We start from the raw sequence: 22,243 nt of genomic DNA on the forward strand, positions 1-22,243 counted from the left end.
ATCAGGATCAATTTGCAGGAAATTAGATGTCGAAATTTGGGGTTTTTGATGTAATTGTGCAATTAAGCACTCATACATGCTGTATGATGTGAAAAATCGCACATTTGGGCAAAATTGCAGCAAATTGCAGTGCAAATCAAGGGGCTTTTGTGCCGATTTGGTTGATTTGCATGCAGGCAATCGCATTTGATGCTGTGGATAATGTGTTGATGCCTTACAAGCACTCAATGTGCCTGTAAATCAAGGGGCTTTCATGTATTGGATGTATATGTGGCCAAGGGGAAGCATCGTGAACACTCTGGATGCCTTCATGTGCGTCAATGTACCATGTATGATCAAAAATTGATCTTAAATCAAGGGGCTTTTCAAGTTTGTATGCTTGTTGAGCTTGGCAAAGCAGCAGGCAAGACATTTATGCCTTGAATCCTCAAAAAATCAGCTTGCAGTCAAGGGGCTTTTGCCCAATTTCTGTTCGGGACTGTTGTATGTAGTGTACGGGACTGTAAAAGTCTGATTTTTACTCATTTGGACAGCCAGGAGAGCATTTATTGCTACTGTACCTGCTGGTACAGATTTGGCACAGCTTTGTGCATGTTTTGGCATGGCTGTACACTGTTTTGAGTGACCAAAAGGTTCAATTTCAGCTGCTGTACTTGTCGGTACAGGTTTGGTACATCATTGGTGAGCACTTGGTACTGCTGTACAGTACTTTGGAAGGGCAACAGAGCACATTTAAGGTGCTGTCCAAAATCTGCAGCAACCAGATTTTGGTGATTTCATCACATAAAGTGGGAGAAAAGTTGCATTCTTGCTTCCGCAGTGGGAGATAAAGCTTGGGAGAAAAACTGTGAGCACTTTGTGTGCTTTTGGTGCAGTGTTTGCACACTTGCAGGGAGTCAGGCATTGACAGGTTGCATTTTGCTATGGCAACCACAGGTGAGAGCTCTTCATTGCTTCACATCAAGAAGCTTGAAGGCTCGCATAATTATGATATTTGGCAAACCCAGTGCTACAATGTGTTGCTTCAGAAAAAGCAGCACAAGCCTATCAAAGAAAGGGGTGTAATGCCCGCTTCTCTTACTGCTGAAGAGTGGGAAGATATGGATGAGCTAGCAAGATCTACTATTATGTTATCTGTGTCAGACTCTTTACTTTTCAGCATTCGTGAAGAGAAGACAGCTTGGGGAATGTGGCAGAGATTGCAGGACTTGTATGCCCAACAAAGTGCCTCAAGCAAAGTGTATTGGTTGAAGAAACTCATAGGTCTTCAGATGAAGGAAGGGGCGTCTATGACAGCCCATCTAAATGAGTTTGGTATTGTCAGCCAGGTCATTAATCAAAAGTTGGCAATGGACGATGAGTTCAAAGCCACTTTTCTGTTATGCACTTTGCCAGAGAGTTGGGACACATTCAGGACAGCCACTAGCAATTCGCATGCTATGCTGTCATATGCAGATGTTGAGGGTGCTCTTCTTCAAGAAGAGATGAACAGGAAAAACAACTCTGTTGGAAAGTCCAATGCAATGAATGCACGTGGGAGATCCCAGCAAAGGGGGAAAAGCCAAGAAAGGGGAAGGAGCAAGTCTCGCTCCAAAAAGGATTTGGAATGCCATTATTGTGGCAAGAAGGGACACATTAAAAAGCAATGCTACAAATGGAAAAATGATCAAAAGGAAAAGGGAAAAGGCAAAGACAAAGAGAAAGATGAAGCCAAAGATGTAAAGCCAAAGGGCAAAAGTGGAGTCAAGATTGAAGAAATCAATGTGTCACATGCAGGTGGCAGTGAGGATGAGGTCCTATTTACTTCTTCACTTGATGCCCATTCACTTCTTACAGGTGGTCATGGTATGCACTCATGGATCATTGATTCAGGTGCCTCCTTTCATGTCACAGGTTGCAGAGACTTGTTTGTCAGGTATACTGCTGGCAATGAAGGAGTGGTTTATTTGGGTGATAACCATGCATGCAAGATTCTTGGCAGAGGTGATGTGAGGCTTGTGTTTTCAGATGGCTCACAGCTTATGCTCCATGATGTCAGGCATGTGCCTGAGATGAAGAAGAATCTGCTTTCTACTGGACAGCAGCTTGATGATGCTGATTATGTTACCACATTTGGTAGTGGAAAGTGGAAAATTAGTAAGGGCTCACTGGTTGTTGCCAGAGGCTCTAAGGTGGACACTCTTTACTTTATGCATGCAGGTGTTTGTCACCATGCTAATGTAAATGCAACCGAGCTGCCGGAAATTTCTATGTGGCATAGCCGGTTGGGACACATGAGTGTCAAGGGAATGGAGCAATTGTCTCGTTTGGGTTACTTGCCTTCTCTAAAGTTTTCAAGTTTTCAGTTTTGTGAGCATTGTATATATGGCAGGCAACTGCAGTGCCCCCACAAGAAAGCTCTTGGACAGAAAGATGCTCAGTTAGAGCTTGTGCATACAGATGTATGTGAGATGCCTCAGCTTTCTTTGGGAGGGGCAAAATACTTTGTGTCTTTTATTGATGATGCCACACGCAAGGTGTGGGTCTATCCTCTTCGTTTGAAGAGTGATACATTCTCAGTGTTTGAGAAGTTTATTGCTCTTGTTGAGAATCAAACTGGCAAAACACTGAAGGCTTTGTGTTCCGACAATGGTGGAGAGTACATGTCCAAACAGTTTCAGGACCTTTGTGATGCTAAAGGCATCAAAAGAGAGCTCTCTACTCCTTATGATCCTCCACAAAACGGGACAGCAGAGAGGATGAACAGGACCATACAGGAGAAGGTCCGTTCTATGTTGTCACATGCTGCATTACCTCATGGTTTTTGGGCTGAAGCTGTTATGACAACCGTTCACCTTATAAATAGGTCACCTAACACGAGGCTTGGTGGGAAAGTGCCAGAGGAAGTATGGACAGGGAAGCCTCCGTCATACAAGCACTTGAGAGTGTTTGGTTGCGTTGCGTACGTGCACATACGCAGGGAAATGCGCACCAAACTTGATCCTAAGTCTCACAAATGCATATTCCTAGGATATGGTGACAGAGGTGAAATGGGGTATAGACTTTGGGATCCCATGAATAGAAAGATCATACGCAGCAATGATGTCATTTTTAGAGCTGTGTTAGCTTTGGTTGCGCATGATGATCTGGACTTGATTCAGATGGATGTGAAGACTGCTTTTCTTCACGGTGATCTCCATGAGGAGATATATATGCAGCAGCCAGAGGGTTATGCAGTAAGTGGAAAGGAGAAGCTTGTATGCAAGCTGAAAAAGAGTCTTTATGGGCTCAAACAGGCACCAAGAGAATGGTATCATAAATTTGATACATTCATGAAATCCCAGAAATTCAGGAGAAGTGACATAGATCACTGCTTGTACACCAAGAAAGCTTTGGATGGCAGTCTATTGATCCTCATCTTGTATGTTGATGATATGTTGATTGCCGGGAAATCTCGTAAGGAGATGGATGCCTTGAAGCAGAGGCTGCATCAAACCTTTGATATGAAGGATTTGGGTGATGCAAATCACATTTTGGGTATGCGGATACTTTGGGACAGAAATCAGCATGTGTTGTATTTGTCTCAGAAGGAATACATTGGCAAAGTCTTGCAGAGGTTCAATATGGACGGGGGGAAGAAAGCTAGTACTCCTTTGCCTCCATATGTGAAACTCAGTGCTATGGACAGCCCACAGTCAGATAGTGGCAGGGCTGATATGGCCAAAATTCCGTATGCTTCAGCTTGTGGCAGTCTCATGTATGCCATGGTTGCTACTAGGCCGGACATTGCATTTGCAGTGGGAGTGGTTTCTAGATACATGGCCAACCCTGGCAAGAAGCATTGGGAAGCAGTGAAAGGTGTCATAAGATACCTGAAGGGCACACAAGATATGTGCATATGTTTTGGCAAACAGGATGCATTAGTGCATGGTTACACGGATTCTGATTATGCCGGTCATCCAGATAATCGGAAGTCTACTACCGGTTATGTGTTTACATTCACAGGAGGTGCTGTGTCATGGATATCCAGGATGCAGAAGTGCACTGCCTTATCTACTACAGAGGCCGAGTATATTGCAGCCACAGAGGCTTGCAAGGAGGCATTATGGCTATCTCGGTTAGTGGTTGATTTGGGCTATACAGGGGATATTCCATTGTTGCATTGTGACAGTCAGAGTGCCATCCAGTTGGCAAAGAACCCTGTCTTTCATGCAAAGACGAAGCATGTGGATGTGAAGTATCACTTCATCAGAGAGGTGATAGAGAACAAGCAAATTCAGCTTGTTAAGATTCATACGGATGACAACCCGGCAGATCTGTTGACAAAGAGTTTGCCTCCGGAGCGGTTTGCTCATTGCAGACACTTGATGGGCATTGGATGAGGCCAGTTTCAGCCTTGATATGGCCTTGTATATTATCATGTACATGCTGATTTTTCTTTTCCTTTACTTAAGGGCACTTTGCCTTTAAGTGGGAGGTTGTTGGGGTAAAGGCGTTATGCCCACCCTTATAGTGTGTACAAGCCCATAAGTTATAGTACATAGTACACTTAGTACTTTTAATGTACTAAGTGCACTATGTGTACTAGTGCAATATACATGTGTGATAGGGGAGTCACACACTCATGCCTCATGAGTTGACTTATCCCCACAACTCTCTCTCTCTCTCCCTTGTTCTTCTCTGTGTATGTCTCCCACATTAACCTAACCCTAATTCCTGTTTCTCCCACACACTTTCAATGCCCTGAACAATGTCCCACAAACCCTTGTGGCTGAACGAGACCCACATCTGAAGCTTCCGATGAGCATAGTTGGGTCCTTTCAACTTGTCGTCTTTGTTCGTACAGGGGAGAGCCATATCCACAGCAGCAAAGAACAAATCTCAGCTCTCAAACACTTCTCTCAAGTGCTTTCCAACAAAGCAAGGCACCAGGAACAATCAGCCCCCTCTCAAACCGTAGAGAGAAAGAGGCGGGACAGCAGCAAAACAGTCCAAGATCCACCGGGAACCTCCTACTGGAAGGGCAGGGACTCGTGGAGGAAGAAGAAAATGTATAGCCACTTGTCTGGCAACTCCACATGCAAGAGAACTCACCAAATTTGATGCAGGTGCAGAAAACACAGCCACAACTCCACTGTTTGCCTCTGTAGAAGAAAACGCAGCCACCAAAACTGGCCAGAAAGCCTCTATAGGAGAAAACACAGCCAAAACACTTCAAGATCTGCCTATGAAGACCAAAACACAGCTGTAGGGCTGGCTGACAGCAACCAAAAGAGGGTTGGACCAGAAACCCAGCAAGGTACTGAAAACGCAGCAACTATATGGACTTATCTGTAGCCGGAGAAGTGATGGAGCCAAAACGCACACTAGAAGTGGGCAGATTTGCAGGGTTTGGAGCAGCTTGGATCTAAGTGTATGATACCATGAAGGAGATAGCACAGGCGGAAGCATAAACAATAAACATATGAGAGAGTGCAAAGGAGAATGACAGAGTTGGACAAGATCACCTTTTATAACAGCAGTAAAGCTTTACAATGGCAATGGCCAGCAACTGTATGTTGAACTATGTGCAAGTGGATTGGATGAAGAAGTGAATAAAGGGGAACTCCTTATATAGTGTCTCAGTGAGCTGGCCGACTGCTCACAGGACAAATAAATAGGAGAAATACAATAAAATGTCAAATAAATAGTAGAAGCCCCAGAACACTGAGATGCACAATTCTAACATGCTGGTCCTGCAGATTCATACAAACTACACATGGAAGCTGGGAGTCTATTGAAACTTCTGTAAGAGAAACATGGGCTCTAAACTGCTCAAAAGGCAAGGTGGGGTGCCTCTTTGTAGGCTGCCTGATTCATCACATCCACATGGAAATTTCTGACCATACTTCAGGCACTCCACCCTCATTAAGAAGTCAAAGGTATGAAGCAGGTGGCTATTTTTTAAGCTGTCTATGCATTTTTTCTATATCAAAAAATGCATTTTTTCTCTCTTTGTAGGCTGCCTGATTCATCACATCCACATGGCAATTTCTGACCATACTTCAGGCACTCCACCCTCATTAAGAAGTCAAAGGTATGAAGCAGGTGACTATTTTTTAAGCTGTCTATGCATTTTTTCTATATCAAAAATCTACTTTTTTCCCCCGAAAATCTACCCTTTCTTAAATCTCAAAAAAAAGGGTTTGATCTTTGCTGTCATACCTCTAGCTTATCCTCCTTGGCGCGGTGCTCTTTTGGAAGTAAACGGAACTCGTCAGTCAGGCGAACACATTCTTGTAGATTTTCAGGCGAAACAAAGTCCAATGCTACCTTAATGCAAGACTGTACCATTGAAGAAACAAACTCAGAGATTGAAACCTGGAGCGGCTTAAATCCATAAGATACACACAATCTATAGGAATCTTCGTGATAATGGTGGTTATGTGTTGCAAATCACTTTTCCATAGATCATTCTTCAACAACAAACTGCTATACCTTTAGATTTCTGACTTGATGGGGGCAACCTGCTGGAATAAACACAGCTTCTCCAGTATGTTGTTCAAATGTCCAGGCTTCAACCCCTGCACACATGTAGACGACTACTTAAAGTTCAGGGAAATGTTTTAACATGTTTAAACGTAAAAGTTAACGCAGGCATCTACTTACCAAACTCATCTTTAAGTCTCTTTTTATGCTCTTCAGTAAGATAGATTGTCTGATCGTGAACTGGATGAATGATCTGCATAGGCATCCATCAAATTGAAAGGGTTGAGTTATGCAGGCCAATAACGCCAGTCAATGAATGCTTGACTGCAGGAAACAAGGCTAAGATCGTTCTTACACGCTCCAAACAGTTCTCCTCAATATGCCGGAATTCATGGAAATGTCTCCTAAGGTACTCCTGCAGTTTTGACACATCTTGACGTCTAAAAATATCCCACAGTGCCCCTCCATAAGAATCTTCTGTTTTTTTAACCCCTGGTTGTTCGTCTCTTCTTCCTTCGCCACCTGTTGCCTTCTGATGGGGTCTGGAATTGTCTTGTTCCTTTCCCTCTGAGGTTAGTTCTTCTTCGATAATGCTTTTCTTGCATGCGTCGGGCTCCACCATGCCATCTTCTAAACTATCAAAACCATTTTTCATAGCTACCTCCTTCAAGGTTGCCGCATCTTTGTTCATCCTGCTTGCATCACCTAATGAAGCAGATGCAGCTGTCTGGATATCACAAACAACACAAGAAGGAAATGCAACCAAAGATGATAATATTAGGCCAAAAATGACCAGCACAAACTGGACCATAAAAAGAGAAAAGCATAGGGGAAAATGGGAAGGTGCAGAGCCAAAAACAAAAACATTTTATTAAGATAAAGAATATTTAAGTTTTTTGAGCCCAGGTAAAAGCTGTGTAAGATGCCTTGCCGACATCAAACGAACATACGCATATTTTTTAATTTGAAATGCAGACCCATTTTACAGACAGAAAAATAAAGAAATCGAAGTATTAATGATACTGAAGAGTAGATATAAATGTTAAGAATGTTTGTATACTTGCACGTGTCTAGCTGTTCAGACATAGCACATAAGTCTTTGTTGACGACTCAACCTCTGTTATGCCTTAGTTGAGTGGTGTAACAGCTATCGCAGTCCTCACTGTAAAAATACAGCCAAACTTTTGTTGGCTCATCACCACCCTTGATTACACCCCCCCCCCCCCCCAACACACACACACACGATGATGATGTACACAGGTTTTCTCATAGGCTGTTTTTTGGCCTTTAGAAGACGTTAATAAAATCTTTCTCTCTTGACAGCCCCCTCCCCCTATTAGCTCCATAGGTTGTATAATGGTCCCACTTTGTATCATATGGCTCAGATTTGACATTCTCAGCTCATAGCTCTTTGTTTTCTTTTGTACAATGATGAAATTACATGGACACTATTGTATCACTTTTGGTCTCATAGACCCACTGGGTATTTTGAAGACGTTTAATATAACTCTCTCTCTCCTCTCTCTCTCTCTCTCTCTCTCTCTCTCTCCCCCAGCATATTGATCCCCCTACTACTTTATGCAGACGACGTCATCCTCCTTTCAGATTCAGCCGAGGGGCTTCAGAGACATTTGAATGCCTTGAAGGACTTTTGAACTCAGCGGGACCTCAAAGTTAACCTTGGTAAAACCAAGGTAATGGTCTTCAATACCTCTGGCCCCTTCACATCCAAATTGAACTTCACATACAAAGGGGATCCTGTGGAGATTGTCTCATCCTATTGAAGACTTTGAAGGATTAGGGTTAGGGTTTTCACAAGCTCAAACAGGCGTGGAAATCAAGAGAGGAAGGAACACGACTCCCAATATGCTTGAATAATGAAAAGTGAAGTACAAGCCACATGATAGTGACCCCTAAAGGATAAGTGTTCACATGACCGGCCATAAATGTGCCGGGTGGACCAAAACACTTATAAACTGCATATAAGTGAAAATGAACTAAACTGGGGGAAAAAACCTCCACTAACTGAAGTAAAAAGTGCCCCAGTAACCTACTGATGATCACTAGCACTCCTGTGGGTGCATACACAGCATAAAACCCAACAAACCCCCCTGGAGTGATATGTGATCACTGTACATCATCCACCAAAAGGAAACAAATTCAAAGCATTGCGGAATGCTTCAAATTTCGGACGTGGTAATGCTTTGGTGAAGATGTCTGCCACATTCTGATCTGTAGGACAGTAGATCAGACTGATATCTCCTGCCTGGAGTCTCTCCCGAACAAAATGATAGTGAATCTCAATGTGTTTCGTGCGAGCATGAAACACAGGATTCCTGGCCACAGCAATGGCACTCTGACTATCAGTATAGATAGGTGTAGGCTCCTCCACTGAAATATCCATATCAGTCATAAGACGACGCAGCCAAACACACTCAACAGTAGTAGTGTAGGCTGCTCTATACTCTGCCTCACAAGATGAAGTGGCCACTGTGGTCTGTTTCTTGCTTAGCCAAGAAATGCATGAAGCGCCAAGGAAGAAACAATTCCCACTAGTGGAATGTCTGGTATCAAAATCACCAGCCCAATCTGAATCACTGTAAGCATGTAACTGCATGTCACCCCCCTCAGGATAAAGCAACCCAAGAGACAAGGTACCCTGCAAATAACGGAATACACGCTTCACAGCTTGCCAATGTGACAACCGTGGGCTGTGCATGAATCTGCTCAACTGAGAGACTGCATACTGAATATCTGGCCTTGTGTTACACAAGTATATGAGGCACCCAACAGCTTGAGCATATGTAGTGGCATCAAAGGAAACACTGTCATCTTGTAGTGACAGTTTCATCCCAGGCTCCATAGGAGTACTAATAGGCTTGCAATCCTGAAATTTAAACTTCTCCAGAAGTTTAGCAACATAACGTGATTGCAACAACCCAATGCCTCTGTTATCCTGCACAAACTGTATGCCCAAATAGTAATGTACAAGGCCCAAGTCAGACATGTCAAATGTCTGTTGCAGTATCTCTTTAAATGCTGCAATTTTGTCATCATTTGATCCCATGAGCAAGAGATCATCCACATAAAGACTGATGACCAGCAGATCTGTCTCTTCTTTCTTCACATACAAAGTGGTCTCTGATGGACTGTTCACAAATCCCTGAGTGAGTAGAAAAGCATCTATTTTTGCATACCAAGCTCGTGGAGCTTGTTTCAAACCATACAAGGCCTTTTTCAGCCTGCATACTTTCCCCTCATGACCATGTTCTGCAAATCCCATGGGCTGAAATACATAAACTTCCTCCTCGAGGTCCCCATGTAGGAATGCAGTCTTTATGTCCAACTGGTGAACAACCCAACCACGATGTGCAGCCAATGCAATGACACACTGAAGTGTCGACATACGGGATGTAGGAGCAAATGTCTCCTCATAATCAATGCCCTTCTTCTGTGCATAGCCCTTTGCAACTAGACGGGCTTTGTACCTGTCAATGGATCCATCTGCATGTCTTTTCAACTTGTAGACCCATTTAGTACCAATGGCTTTCTTGCCTTTGGGCAGATCAACCAAATCCCATGTTTGATTCTTTTTAATAGAATCAATCTCATCCTGCATGGCTTTGTTCCAATGCACATTATCTCGTGCATCCACAAATGAATCAGGCTCATCATCATCCTGTAAACTGGCTGCCATAACCAGATTCAAATCCATGATGTGTGCATGCTCATTGGTCCTTGTCTCCCTACGAGTACGACCAGCAAGAGGACCCTCTAAATGGCTGTCCTGTAGTGTCCTCAAATACCATCTAGGTATATGTCTGACCTGTGGTGCCTGCTGTCCCATGTTTGGTTCAGCTTCTGGCTCATTTGGCTGCTGAATTTCTGCACCACCTACATCATTTGCTGGCTGTCCATTACCCTCATGAGTTGGATCACCAACTGTGGAATGAAACTCCATGGGTAGAAGACCTTCAAATACATCATTTTCAGCCTGATTTGCCTCATAACCAGCCATGGATAATTCTGATTTTTCATCAAAAATCACATCCCGGCTGATAAATATCTTCCTGGATAGTGGGTCATATAACCTGTAGCCCTTGCTCTCACGGCTATACCCAACAAAAATGCATTTTGTGGCTTTATCATCAAGCTTCCTCCTCAACTCTTTGGGTATGTGTGCATATGCAAGGCACCCAAAGATACGAAAATGCGATACAGAAGGCTTGCGGCCATGCCAAGCCTCAAAAGGAGTAATAGAAACCAATGCCTTTGTGGGACATCGATTCAAAATATGACAAGCACACATTACTGCTTCCACCCAAAAGATATGTGGTAGTCTTTTTGCCTTTAGCATACATCTGGCCATCTCCATGAGTGACCGATTTTTCCTTTCTGCAACTCCATTCTGCTGTGGAGTGTAAGGAGTAGTATACTGATGTTTTATACCTCTACTCCCAAGAAAAGAATTCAGCACATGTGACATATATTCCCCCCCTCGGTCAGAACGGAGAGTCTTCACCTTGCATCCAGACTCTGTCTCAGCAAGTGCCACAAAGGCCAAAAATGCATCATATACCTGTGATTTCTGTGTCAAAGGATAGACCCAGCATATACGTGAGAAGTCATCAATAAATGTTGCAAAATAAAAGCAACCACCTAATGACTTCGTCTGCATGGGACCACAAAGATCACTGTGTATAAGTTGCAACTTTGCAGTTGCTCTTAGAGCCTGATCACGTGGGAAGGAAAACCTGTGCATTTTTCCTAAAATACATCCTTCACAAATGTGATCTGGAGGCTTCTCCATGAGAGGTAGGTCTGTAAACATATTATGTCGCTGCATAAGCATAAGACTACCAAAATTTACATGCCCCATGCGAGCATGCCATAACTCCGCATCAACCATAGCTGGAGTAAGAGTGAATGCATGATAAGCAGACTGATCCACTGGCTGAAATGCATCCAACTCATAAAGTCCATGACATAATGTACCAGTAAGCATCAAGGTCAAGGCATTTGCTTTGTCTCTGACCATGCATTTATCATCATCAAAGTGGACTTGCATTCCACAATGTGCTAAAGAAGAAATGGACAACAAATTCTTCTTTATCCCTGGTACATATAAGGCATCTGTAAGGCGGAGAATGGAGCCATCAATGGCTGTAAGCTGAATCTCCCCAATGCCACACACTGGATATGAAGCATTGTTGGCACACTGAACAGTTTTGCCAACAGGGGCAGGGCCAACATGACTAAACAAATCCCTGCGAGATGTGATATGCTTTGAGGCACCACTATCAAAATACCAAGTACATGCATGCTCTGTCATACTGAGTGCCTGTGAAGACCAAGAGGCATCATAGCTGCATGTATAGAAACAGTAATCCCTGTCCTCAACAAAAGAAGCAGTCTCTGGAGGAGCTTTAGGAGCATCATTAACAGACATCCCAGCTTCCTTTGCCTTCTCTTTGGCAATCCTCTTCCTACATTCCGTGATGTAGTGACCTGGCTTTTTACAGTAATGACATTTGCCCTTCTTCTTGGGCTGTCCATCACTTTTCTTGGTATCCTGTGAAGAACCACCATCACCTGAATTTTGATTTGCACTCTTTGGCTGAGATTTCCCTTTCCCCTTTTGACCTGTAGTAAATGCTTGTTCAGCATTTGTGTTCATATTCATATTCTTCCTCATTTGCTCCTCTTGTAATAAGAGAGCAACAAGTTCCTGATACTTGAGGGGTTCAACAGCATTCCTCATGCTGAGGTTCAAAGAGGTATGGAAAGCCAAGTAAGATCTTGGCAAAGAGTGCAAGATGGTGGACACAAGCTGTGTCTCAGGAATAATCTCATCCACATTGATGAGTTGCTCTCTCAAATCCTGCAGCTTGTTCAAGTGGCTAGACATATCATCTCCTTCATTCATTTTCTGATTTTCAAGCTCTCTTTTCAAAAATGAGATCCTAGCCTCATTACGAGCAGCATACATTTGCTCCAAAGTCACCCATGCATTCTGTGAAGAGCCAGCTGACCGAATATGAGGTATAATGGACCTCTGAACTGACAATGCAATGAGTGACAATGCTTGTGCATCCCTGGCATCCCATGTCTTTTGAGCATTTGTTCTCTGAACAGGCAATGGCTGTCCTGGAGCCTGTACCTGTTGTCCTCGTCCACGAGCACCCCCTTGAGGAGGAGTCTCTGGAGCCAATGGACCTGGACGTGGTTCATCACCACTAACAAAATCCCAAAGACCTTTTGCCACAAGCACATTCTTCAGCATAAAACTCCATAAGGAGTAGTTCGTGCCATCCAATTTGTCTTCCTTAGACAAATATGTGAATACATCACTTTGCTGCTGATTTGCCATTATGCTTTACGCACAATGTTGTACCTGTTTACCAAAAAACCCAAAAGCAAAAAACCCTGATAACAACTGTACTCCACTGAATACAGTTCACCCAAATCTGCCTGCACTCTCAATCCTCTGAATGTGCAGCTCAATGCACCAATGACTGAGTAGAGCAGCAAATGGCGTACACAATGCCAAAATGCCCTAAAAATGCCCAAATTTGCTGCACCCAAACTGTGCAAAAAACCTGTATATTTTCTTGCTAGAAAATCTGCCTGTTGTGCCTGTATATTTTCACAGAGAAAATTCAAATGCCCAATATTCAAAATATGTAATGCTTACCACTTCTGTGCTGAGCAGAAGTTCAGTCGACTGTATTGTGCAGGTACACAGCAACTACAGTCGAGGTGCTGTACAGAAGCAGGTACGGAAGCAGTACGGACGCTGAGCAGCAGGTACAGTTTTTGTGCAGGTACAGTCAAAGCAAGTACAGTCGGGTACTGAAGCAAATACACAGAATGCGCAGGTTTGTACTGTCGCCAGGTACAGTCGCCAGGTACGGAAGCAAGGGCACGCGTTGCTCTTGACTGTACGGGCAGGTACAGTAGCTGAAGGCGACTGTTTGCAGGCGGCGCTGAAGTGTTGCTGAAGACGGCGCACTGTGTACGGGCAGGTACAGTAAGGCGGCGCTGACTGTACGGGCAGGTACAATACTCTGCAGGCTGCTCTTACTGTACGGTGGCTGCACTTGACTGTACGGGATGGTACAGTCACTGAAGGCAATGCAGGCGGCGCACAGGTGTACGGGCTGCAGCAGCTGAGGCCGGCGCTTGACTGAATGTGTGTATGCTGTACGGACAGCAGCTACACGTGTACTGGTTGTGTACGGGCAGGGCAGGAGTAAGCTTCTAGGCTCTGATACCAAATGAAGACTTTGAAGGATTAGGGTTAGGGTTTTCACAAGCTCAAACAGGCGTGGAAATCAAGAGAGGAAGGAACACGACTCCCAATATGCTTGAATAATGAAAAGTGAAGTACAAGCCACATGATAGTGACCCCTAAAGGATAAGTGTTCACATGACCGGCCATAAATGTGCCGGGTGGACCAAAACACTTATAAACTGCATATAAGTGAAAATGAACTAAACTGGGGGAAAAAACCTCCACTAACTGAAGTAAAAAGTGCCCCAGTAACCTACTGATGATCACTAGCACTCCTGTGGGTGCATACACAGCATAAAACCCAACACCTATGTCTACCTTGGTGTCACTTTCAGTGGCCCACGCTTCACCATGCTTCCCGCAGCACATGCTAGAGTGACACAAGGATATGCAGCCTTGAGCTTACTTGAGTAGTAGTGCTTCCAGACACATTTCCAGGAGCCCAAGATGAAGGGTTGGCTTTTGGCTTTTGACACCCTCGTCACACCAACTTGATGCATAGAGCAGCCTTGGGGGCGAGATTTATCCGATGAGGATTGACACCGAGTTTGAAAGGCCCCATGTCATGATGTTCTCCCGTATGATCTGCAACAAACCACAAGTCCCACACCAGATTATCTAGGCAGAGTTTGGCGCAGCCCCGATGGTAGTGGAGCACTCTTCTAGACACTCAGATACCTCCATCGCATCGGTCACATGGATCCCCACAGGTACCCGAGGTTTTCCCTGGAGTCCTCCAGACAACTACCACTCGAGGGCCACCCTGGAGTACAGTATGCCCAAGTTTCCACTTGGTTCTCAAGATATGGGCTCTCCATGGACCGCCTCCCACCCCTTCAGTACAGTGTGGACTCCCCTTTTCTCCAGCTCTCTCATAAGGATGCAGTTGGGTTCCACACTTTTTTGTTGAGAATCTATCCTTAGTTGATGCAAACTTCCTTTCCACCTTAGTTGTGTTGACGTCCCCGGTGCCCATCCCCATGGGGTGATGGCGCCCATAAATTTAATTTACCTTGCCAAAGCCTCAGAGTTTACCCAAACTTTGCTAAAGTGTTTCTTTATACCCCAATACCTGTGTGACCTCTTGGATCCACTTACTATTTTTGGAAACTACTATTTTTGTAGCTGATGGTGGACGACTAAGTGATTCCTTTCTAATCCTTAGACCAATGTCCAGCCTGGCTGCTGTCCATCAAAACTAGCTATTTATTAGGCAGTAAGTGCTTTGACTCATGATGCAACCCTTCGATGTTGACTACTGACCTCCGTTGACAGATGGAATAAAGTACCTCATAATTAATGGCCATTGAATATAAACCTTCAACTTTGTGGACATGTTGTAGAGACAAGCGGCAGCTTTGTAGGCAGCAAAAACTGGCTTTTGACCAAATTTGTGGAAGCAACAGCTGCACATCAAAGCAACACTAACTGCAATACCTTGAATCAACGTAAAGTTACTTGAGCCCGAACTTGAAGCTTTCCCACACCAAAATAGCTCTCCTTCTCTACAGCATTCCTAGCATCATCCAATGGCAGCAAGGCGAGCAGCCCCCTAGCGGCTCCCTTGAGAGGGCATTACATCTTCCTGCTTAGTCGTGAGCTAAAGCTTCAAATAATCAACAGGCTTACACATTTCTTCATCTTCTCCGTGAGAAGTGAGTAACTAAGGGTAGTGGTAGCCATCTTCTGCATGTGTGTGTGGGATCTCATCTTTTATCCTGAATAGGCAGATCTCAAAGGCTATAAAATCAATTGCAGTCTGCTCATACACTTGTGCAACTGCTCTTCCAGCACACCTTTCGGCCCTTTCAAACATACACGCTCCTTGAATAACTCTGAATCAAAGCACTTTGACAATAACAGCATGCACGGACAAGTGGCGGCAAGGGGCATCTGATCACAGCACAGAAAAAGTATAGCATTTTCTTCTCCCTGTAGTGTACCGTCACTTTTCTCTTTGATAGGTTCTTTGCAAATTAAAGGATCCCAAGGTTTAGAGCTTAAAGTATTGGTGTGAAATGGCTTAAAACTTAAAGGCTCAAAACCTTAGGAAGTTATTAAAAGCTCGAAGACCTTTGTAAACACGTTGAAGTAAACGCACTGAAATTCCTTATAATCACTATGACTTCATGGGCCTCATCAAATGGATCTTCGTTGACTTTTTCATCAACCTTATGTTCTATGTCGGCTTCATCAAAAGAGTTTGGCTTCATCGACAGATCTTCCTCTACTTTTTCATCACAATTTCGAAATTTTGTTTTGAAATTCGTGGATTGAAAATTCTGTTGGTTTCATGGTGGCTCATACACTATGGTGAAACTCATGGTGTAGATGTAATCATCATGGTTAAGGTATTAAACCACAAGAATTAAGACTTCGCAAAAAAGATTAACATAATGATGCCATACATGACGAGAAAAACGTGTTGTTCTTGTTCATTAGAAGATGCCTCTTATATAGGCTGAGTACAAGTATGAAACAGCATCATTGATGGGTCACAAGCTTCCTCATTCTCTCCTAGATTCTGGGTACAAAAGTCAACATGTGGGGTCATCATAAATGCTCCTTTTGTCTTCTACAAATCGTGGATTCCCTAGAGTTACTTTCACCTTGTGATGGTTACTGCCTCAATGCTACAAGGCTTTCTAACCTTTGAACCTATTTGCCCTTAGCCCCATGATATTTGGTGTTTATTTCAACACCCTCCCTCAACAAAATATCCATGACTATAGATGACGACAATGCTAGTCCTAGTTACAACTTACAATGCTGATTATGATGGCCATGTCGGTGCCCATAGGTCTTATCTCAGTTAGGCTTACAATGTCAGTTATAATGGTAAATGCTGGAGATCTAGTTATGTTTACACCAAAATAGAGGGTAGAATTCCAGGTGGGCTGGTTCCATTAGGCTTAGAAAGCCCAGCTGTCCTCGATGTAGTTGGCCTTGGCAGGTGAGGCCTCTTCTTTCTCCTCAGCTTCTTTATCAGATTCTGGTTCACCTGCAAGGTAGGCCTTTTGGGCTTCGTTTCTATAGAAACAATCTTTTTTCTTTTCTCACAAAAGTTACAAGACTTCCTTGAGAAATCCTTCTTCACTTGAGCTCCCTTGGAGAAAGTCTTAAATCTAGCTTTCTAGAATGAATCACTTTTGTTGTAGAACGCTCCCTCTTGGATATCATGTCACTCCTTGATTTTCTATTCTTCCTGTAAAGTGATGCTTCTATCTCCACAAGCTTTGAGAAGGAATGTTGTTGAGACTGGTTACTACATTACCATAGTCTTCTTGTGGAAGACTCTTTAAGACCGTTGCATTGCATATATCCTCTTTCATATTGATTTTTATGCCAACCAGTCGAGTAAGTAAGCTCTTCACGTAGTTTAGGTGTGCAGGCATAGAATCTCCAGAGTTCATTTTTAATTCAAAATATTTGATTAGCAAGTAGCTTGTGTGCCAAAGAGCTTTTCTAGCTCTTCCCAGGCCTCAAATGCAGTGTCCTTGCCATCTAAGTGATGAATGAATAAATTGATCATGTAACCCCAAGGCAATGATGGCGAGAGCCTTCTCATCTTTGACTACCCGAAGTGCTTCTGCATCGCTAGTGGCAGGTTTCTTCTCCTTGCCATTGGCTACATTCCACAACCCCTTTTTCATTAAGATGAACTTGATTTTTGTTTGCCATGTATGAAAATTCATACTATCAAATTTGAAATCTACCCATGGTGTGAGTAGGAGCAGGGTCTTACCACTTGGTGTATCTTTCAAGGACAATTACTGAGCCCATGGTGTGAGTAGGAGCAGGGTCTTACCACTTGGTGTATCTTCCAAGGACAATGTCTATACTGCTTTACTGAAAAGGAAATGCAAATTTAAAAAACTCCCTCACCTACTGCTTTGGCATGCTTATAGTAGTGAGGTTTGGGCTTTGGCTTGTTGATCTTCTTTTTGATTTGTTTGGCCTTGACATACTTGGAATTAGATGACTCAGCAGAGGAGGGCAGCTTTGAGTGTAAAATTGAAGACCTTCCACAGGTGCAAAGCAAGTAAGCTTTAAGGAGGAGTAATAGCAGTGTGTCTACATGAGATTGAAGCCTAGAAACATACAATCAAGCATTTTAATCATGCTTTAATCTTCAGCTTACCAAAAATGCCTTTTGTGGAGTGCACAGGGCTGGAATTCCTATCTGGTGGCGTTTTCTTCAAGAATAGAGGCTGTAGACGTGTTCGCTGTGTGCCAAACCCCCAGGGATGTCTTGAATTAGAGAATGAAGCTTCTCACACTCAGCATTTAGGGCCCCCAAATCAGGAGGCAACTGGTTATGCTGCTCCCACTGACGACTGGATATGTTTTTCGCTAATTGCTTCGAGCTGCTGCTGCGCCAATGAAGAGCCTCCTCTACTAAACTTGGGCAAAGGTGCTTTGTGATGGGTGGAATCAAAGCTCCACTGCAGACTGGTCTGACAGAGAGAGTGAAAGAGATAATAAGCATACTAATTAAGCTTAATCATTGATAGTGTAAGTAATAATCTTGCTAATGAGAAAGGTTAGAATAAAGGGAAGGCTCTGATACCATGTTGGTTTCATGGTGGCTCATATACTATGGTGAAACTCATGGTGTAGATGTAATCATAATGGTTAAGATATTAAACCACAAGGATTAAGACTTAGCAAAAACGATTAACATAATGATGCCATAGATGAGGAGAAAAACGTGTTGTTCTTGTTCATTAGAAGATGCCTCTTATATACGCTGAGTACAAGTATCAAACAGCATCATTGATGAGGTCACAAGCTTCCTCAATCATCTCCCTCATTCTCTCCTAGATTCTAGGTACAAAAGTCAACATGTGTGGCCATCTTGGCTGCTTCTACAAATCATGGATTCCCTAGAGTTACTTTCACCTTGTGATGATTACTGCCTCAGTGCTACAAGGCTTTCTAACCTTTGAACCTATTTGTCCTTAGCCCCATGATATTTTGGTGTTTATTTCAACAAATTTTCTCCCCATGAAAGGAGGCCCCATGATATTTTGGTGTTTATTTCAACAAATTCTCTCTCCATGAAAGGAAGCTGGAAACCTATTATAAGGTGTTGATAAGTGTTGATTTGGGACTCTAGCCTCGGGTGTAGCATTGCGTCTAGCCACTACAAGAGGTTATGATAGGCCCAGTCTATTAAGGGTTTGGATGGTGCCTATAACCCCGTACTTGACTGTATTGAGCAGGTTGTCTGAGACATAGGGTTAGGGGATAGTGGAGTTTAGGGATATATCCCTTAAGAGGAGGTATTAAAATTTGGGTCTGCATCTATATTTTCTGCGCGAGGCGTGGCAAGTTGTTTTTCTCGATTTGATCCCTAAGCGGAGGTAAGGGTTCTTCCGAATTTTGGGCATTTGTATGGTGCAATTGCTTAAAGGTTGTTTGGAGTCAATAAGTGTAAGTGAGGTGAAGAAAGACGAAGAAGTACAGAGATGGGGTGATCTAATTGACAATGTACTAGGGTTGATGCCATAGCCACATGGTATCACATGGGTTGGCCACATGGATGGTGTAAGTGACAGTCTAGGTGTCACTTAAATGACATGCTCTTTTTAGCTAAAACTGATGTATTTTTCAGCTATAAATTGATGTACTCGCAAGCTCTCATTAAAAAAAGAGATCGATCAATCTAGTAATGTGATTTTTAAGTCTATTATCTTGCTCCTTTTAATCAAGGTCATCTCTTGATTGTCCTCGTTTTCAATCATGGATTTGACTAAATAATTAGATCTTTCCTAGCTCTTCCAAAAAACTAAGTACACAACCTCATCTTTAAGCATAAAATTTGTTTCAGTTCCAGGTAACACAACACTTTTCATCAGCATGCTTGGCAGCACAGGAGATATGCATATAATTCAGCCTTTTGAAGCTAAAAGAAAGGATTTCAGATAACACTACACTATATGTCGGCACAGCACAGCAGGTACGCAGTAATGAAACATTTATGGGTAGAGCTGCAATGTGGATCAATAACCTGGTCCATGGAGACAAGACCAGCCCTCTTCATAGAATCCACTCTGACCAAGCTGCACCCATAGTACGCAAGTGGTTCAGTGTCCACCACAACCAAGATGAAGTCATTCTACTGCAGTCCACTCTGACCAAGCTGCACCCATATTTGAACAGGAGGCCACGAACACGCATGTCCATCATGACCAAGATGCAGTCATTTTACTGCAGGCACTCAATGCACCCACGATCATGCAAGCTGTCCCTCCTTCAGACTCACTCTCTGTTGGAAAGAGCAAGCAGTTCTATATATGGAAAATCCTATGCACAAAGCTTGACACCGGCACACCAACAACCCTTTGGAGACGATAAGCACCAATTTGACAACTCAGCACATAGCCTATACAAACAGCGGGTATGCATACATGGAGACTTGTATTTACCAGAGGAGCAGAATGGGCTCTTATGAAACGTCTATGGGACGATACTATTCTTACAGCAAAGCTAACAGGGTTTAAGAACCCCCCCCCCCTCCTCCTCTTTGCGTGTGTAGAAGGGGAGAGGGAGAAAGAAACTCAAAAGTTTTTTCAAAGCTTTAAAGTGTTGTGATGGTTTTTTACACAACTCAGGTATTTTCTAAGGTGCACCACTAACTAGTTAATAGAGCAAGCTGCTCTCGTACTTGAGACAGACCTGTTATACTATGTATTTATAAAGCCTGTCACATTTTTTACAGAGCTTTAAAGTGTTGTGATGGTTTTTTACATAACTCGGGTATTTTCTAAGGTGTGCCACTAACTAGTTCATAGAGCAAGCTGCTCTCATACTTAAATGCCTGTTATAGTATGTATTTATAAAGCCTGTCACATGGGCAGGTATGTAACCACATAAGTGTGTGCATGCATGTGTGCACATTCGCCTATGATTGTGTTTGTGTGAGCAAAAAGAAGAAAAGAACCTACTTTGTCTGCACGCAGAGCATCAAACTCAGGCTCTGACGAATCAGTGACCTCCAAAAAATCACTCTCTGACGGAAACACCATTTGAAACGCACGAACTGCTGCACTGCCATGATGCCAGTCCTGGTCTTCGGAACACCTAGCCCCTCCTGCCGATGGCTTTGAAGCACTCATTTCTTTGTATAGCTTCCGAAACTTATCAAGCCGCCGCCTCTGCCACTCAGGAAGCTTAACATCTGTTGTGTGTGTGAGCACATTCACCTTAACCACAGGTGAAAACAAGAGGAACTCAGGATCAGTCCACATGTGAATTCTTCCTAACTTAGCTTGTCAATGAATTTGTCTAAAACTTTCAGATTTTTACAAGCCTGAATTTATTTTTTTCCCAGAAATTAAGCTTTAACGAGAATAATTATACCGCATCACACATGTCACAATGCAACTTCGTCACTGAATCACCCCGTCCAAGTTCCTCCCTCATACCATAAGCAATGTAAGTTTTGGGACCAAGATCTGGTCTCAATACATAATCTGGAAGCTTTGAAGCCAAATTCATGACTCCATACTTTGGATGTGTGTACTCATGAAAAGGCAGAGCACTGATGAACTCAGCACCATGCCGTGGAAGCCTTTCCTCAAAAAAGTTGGAAGGTGGCCAGTCTTTCAGCTTCAACATTTCAGGCCAACCATTTCTGTGCATTCGTCCTTCTTCATAGCCTTTGAAGAATTGATGAATATTGATTTCTACCTACAAGGTGCAACCCTTTGAATTGAGAAAAACAGCTGAGGCAACCAGTCTCCCACCTAAACTTCATAATGAAAAATAAAGCCAGCATAGTATCGGTCAGTATTGTTTTAAAAAATATACCTGGCACCAATCTAGACAATCAAGAGCTTTCACAGATTTTGTTTCTCCTTCAAATTTGTTTCTTGTAGTCTCCCTAACAGCACGCCACATAACCATGGGCTCCCAGCTTAAGCCTTTTGTTCCTTCAAGCACATTTCTGACGATAACAGGCTCACCTTGAAGCCAGTGTTTCTGGAAATGTCCTAAGCCTTCTTTTTTTATAACTTCGACTGTTGGACAGTAGATGAAGTTGTCTTTACTGCCAGTTCTATGAGCAGCCTGACGCAAATATATGTCACAATTATCAGAAGTGAAAGCTGGATCTTTAGGGAGTCTGTTAGAGCATTCAGTGCAGGGATCATGTGCATCTGTTAACAAAGGCAACCTTGGGCCCATTTTCATAAGGTGGTTGACATCTGTTACCAGCTTTGCTATCCAATTGGACTTCAAAATCCTCTTCAGTACCAACGTACTGGATCCACACCCACCCCGTTCAGGAGGCGGACAAGGAACGCTTTGATCTTCATTCACACACCAAGCAGGTAATTTGTAGTGTCTCCCACTTCCTGCATTCTGTGGTGCCCTAACTAATCCTCTCGCCCTCACATGAGACTGTTGCTCTGCAGAGCCTGCTTGTTCACCTCCAGGCTGCCAGCCGTGCCGGAGCTCTCGACAGCATGTCAGGCACAAATCATAACCACAAGCCGA

At 43.3% G+C, this 22,243-nt stretch overlaps 1 protein-coding gene across 9 annotated transcripts in view; it reads right to left on the minus strand.

The window, feature by feature from the left end:
* Positions 1-22,243, minus strand: part of LOC147640133 (lysine-specific demethylase JMJ27-like) — a 72,495-nt gene that overhangs the window by 45,089 nt on the left and 5,163 nt on the right. For all 9 annotated transcript variants that reach the window (XM_086777548.1, XM_086777573.1, XM_086777528.1 and 6 more), the window contains exons 7-13: positions 21,557-22,243; positions 21,107-21,436; positions 20,692-20,949; positions 6,803-7,174; positions 6,628-6,700; positions 6,457-6,542; positions 6,184-6,303 (exon numbers count right to left, since the gene is read on the minus strand). The exon at positions 21,557-22,243 is cut by the window's right edge and continues 43 nt beyond it. In XM_086777548.1, the coding sequence (XP_086633674.1) occupies positions 6,184-6,303; positions 6,457-6,542; positions 6,628-6,700; positions 6,803-7,174; positions 20,692-20,949; positions 21,107-21,436; positions 21,557-22,243 (1,926 nt within the window). The remainder of the gene's footprint in view (positions 1-6,183; positions 6,304-6,456; positions 6,543-6,627; positions 6,701-6,802; positions 7,175-20,691; positions 20,950-21,106; positions 21,437-21,556) is intronic.

The sequence above is a fragment of the Cibotium barometz genome, chromosome 3 (assembly GCF_041138505.1).
Source record: "Cibotium barometz isolate CiBa-2024 chromosome 3, ASM4113850v1, whole genome shotgun sequence".
NCBI classification, from domain to species: Eukaryota; Viridiplantae; Streptophyta; class Polypodiopsida; order Cyatheales; family Cibotiaceae; genus Cibotium; species Cibotium barometz.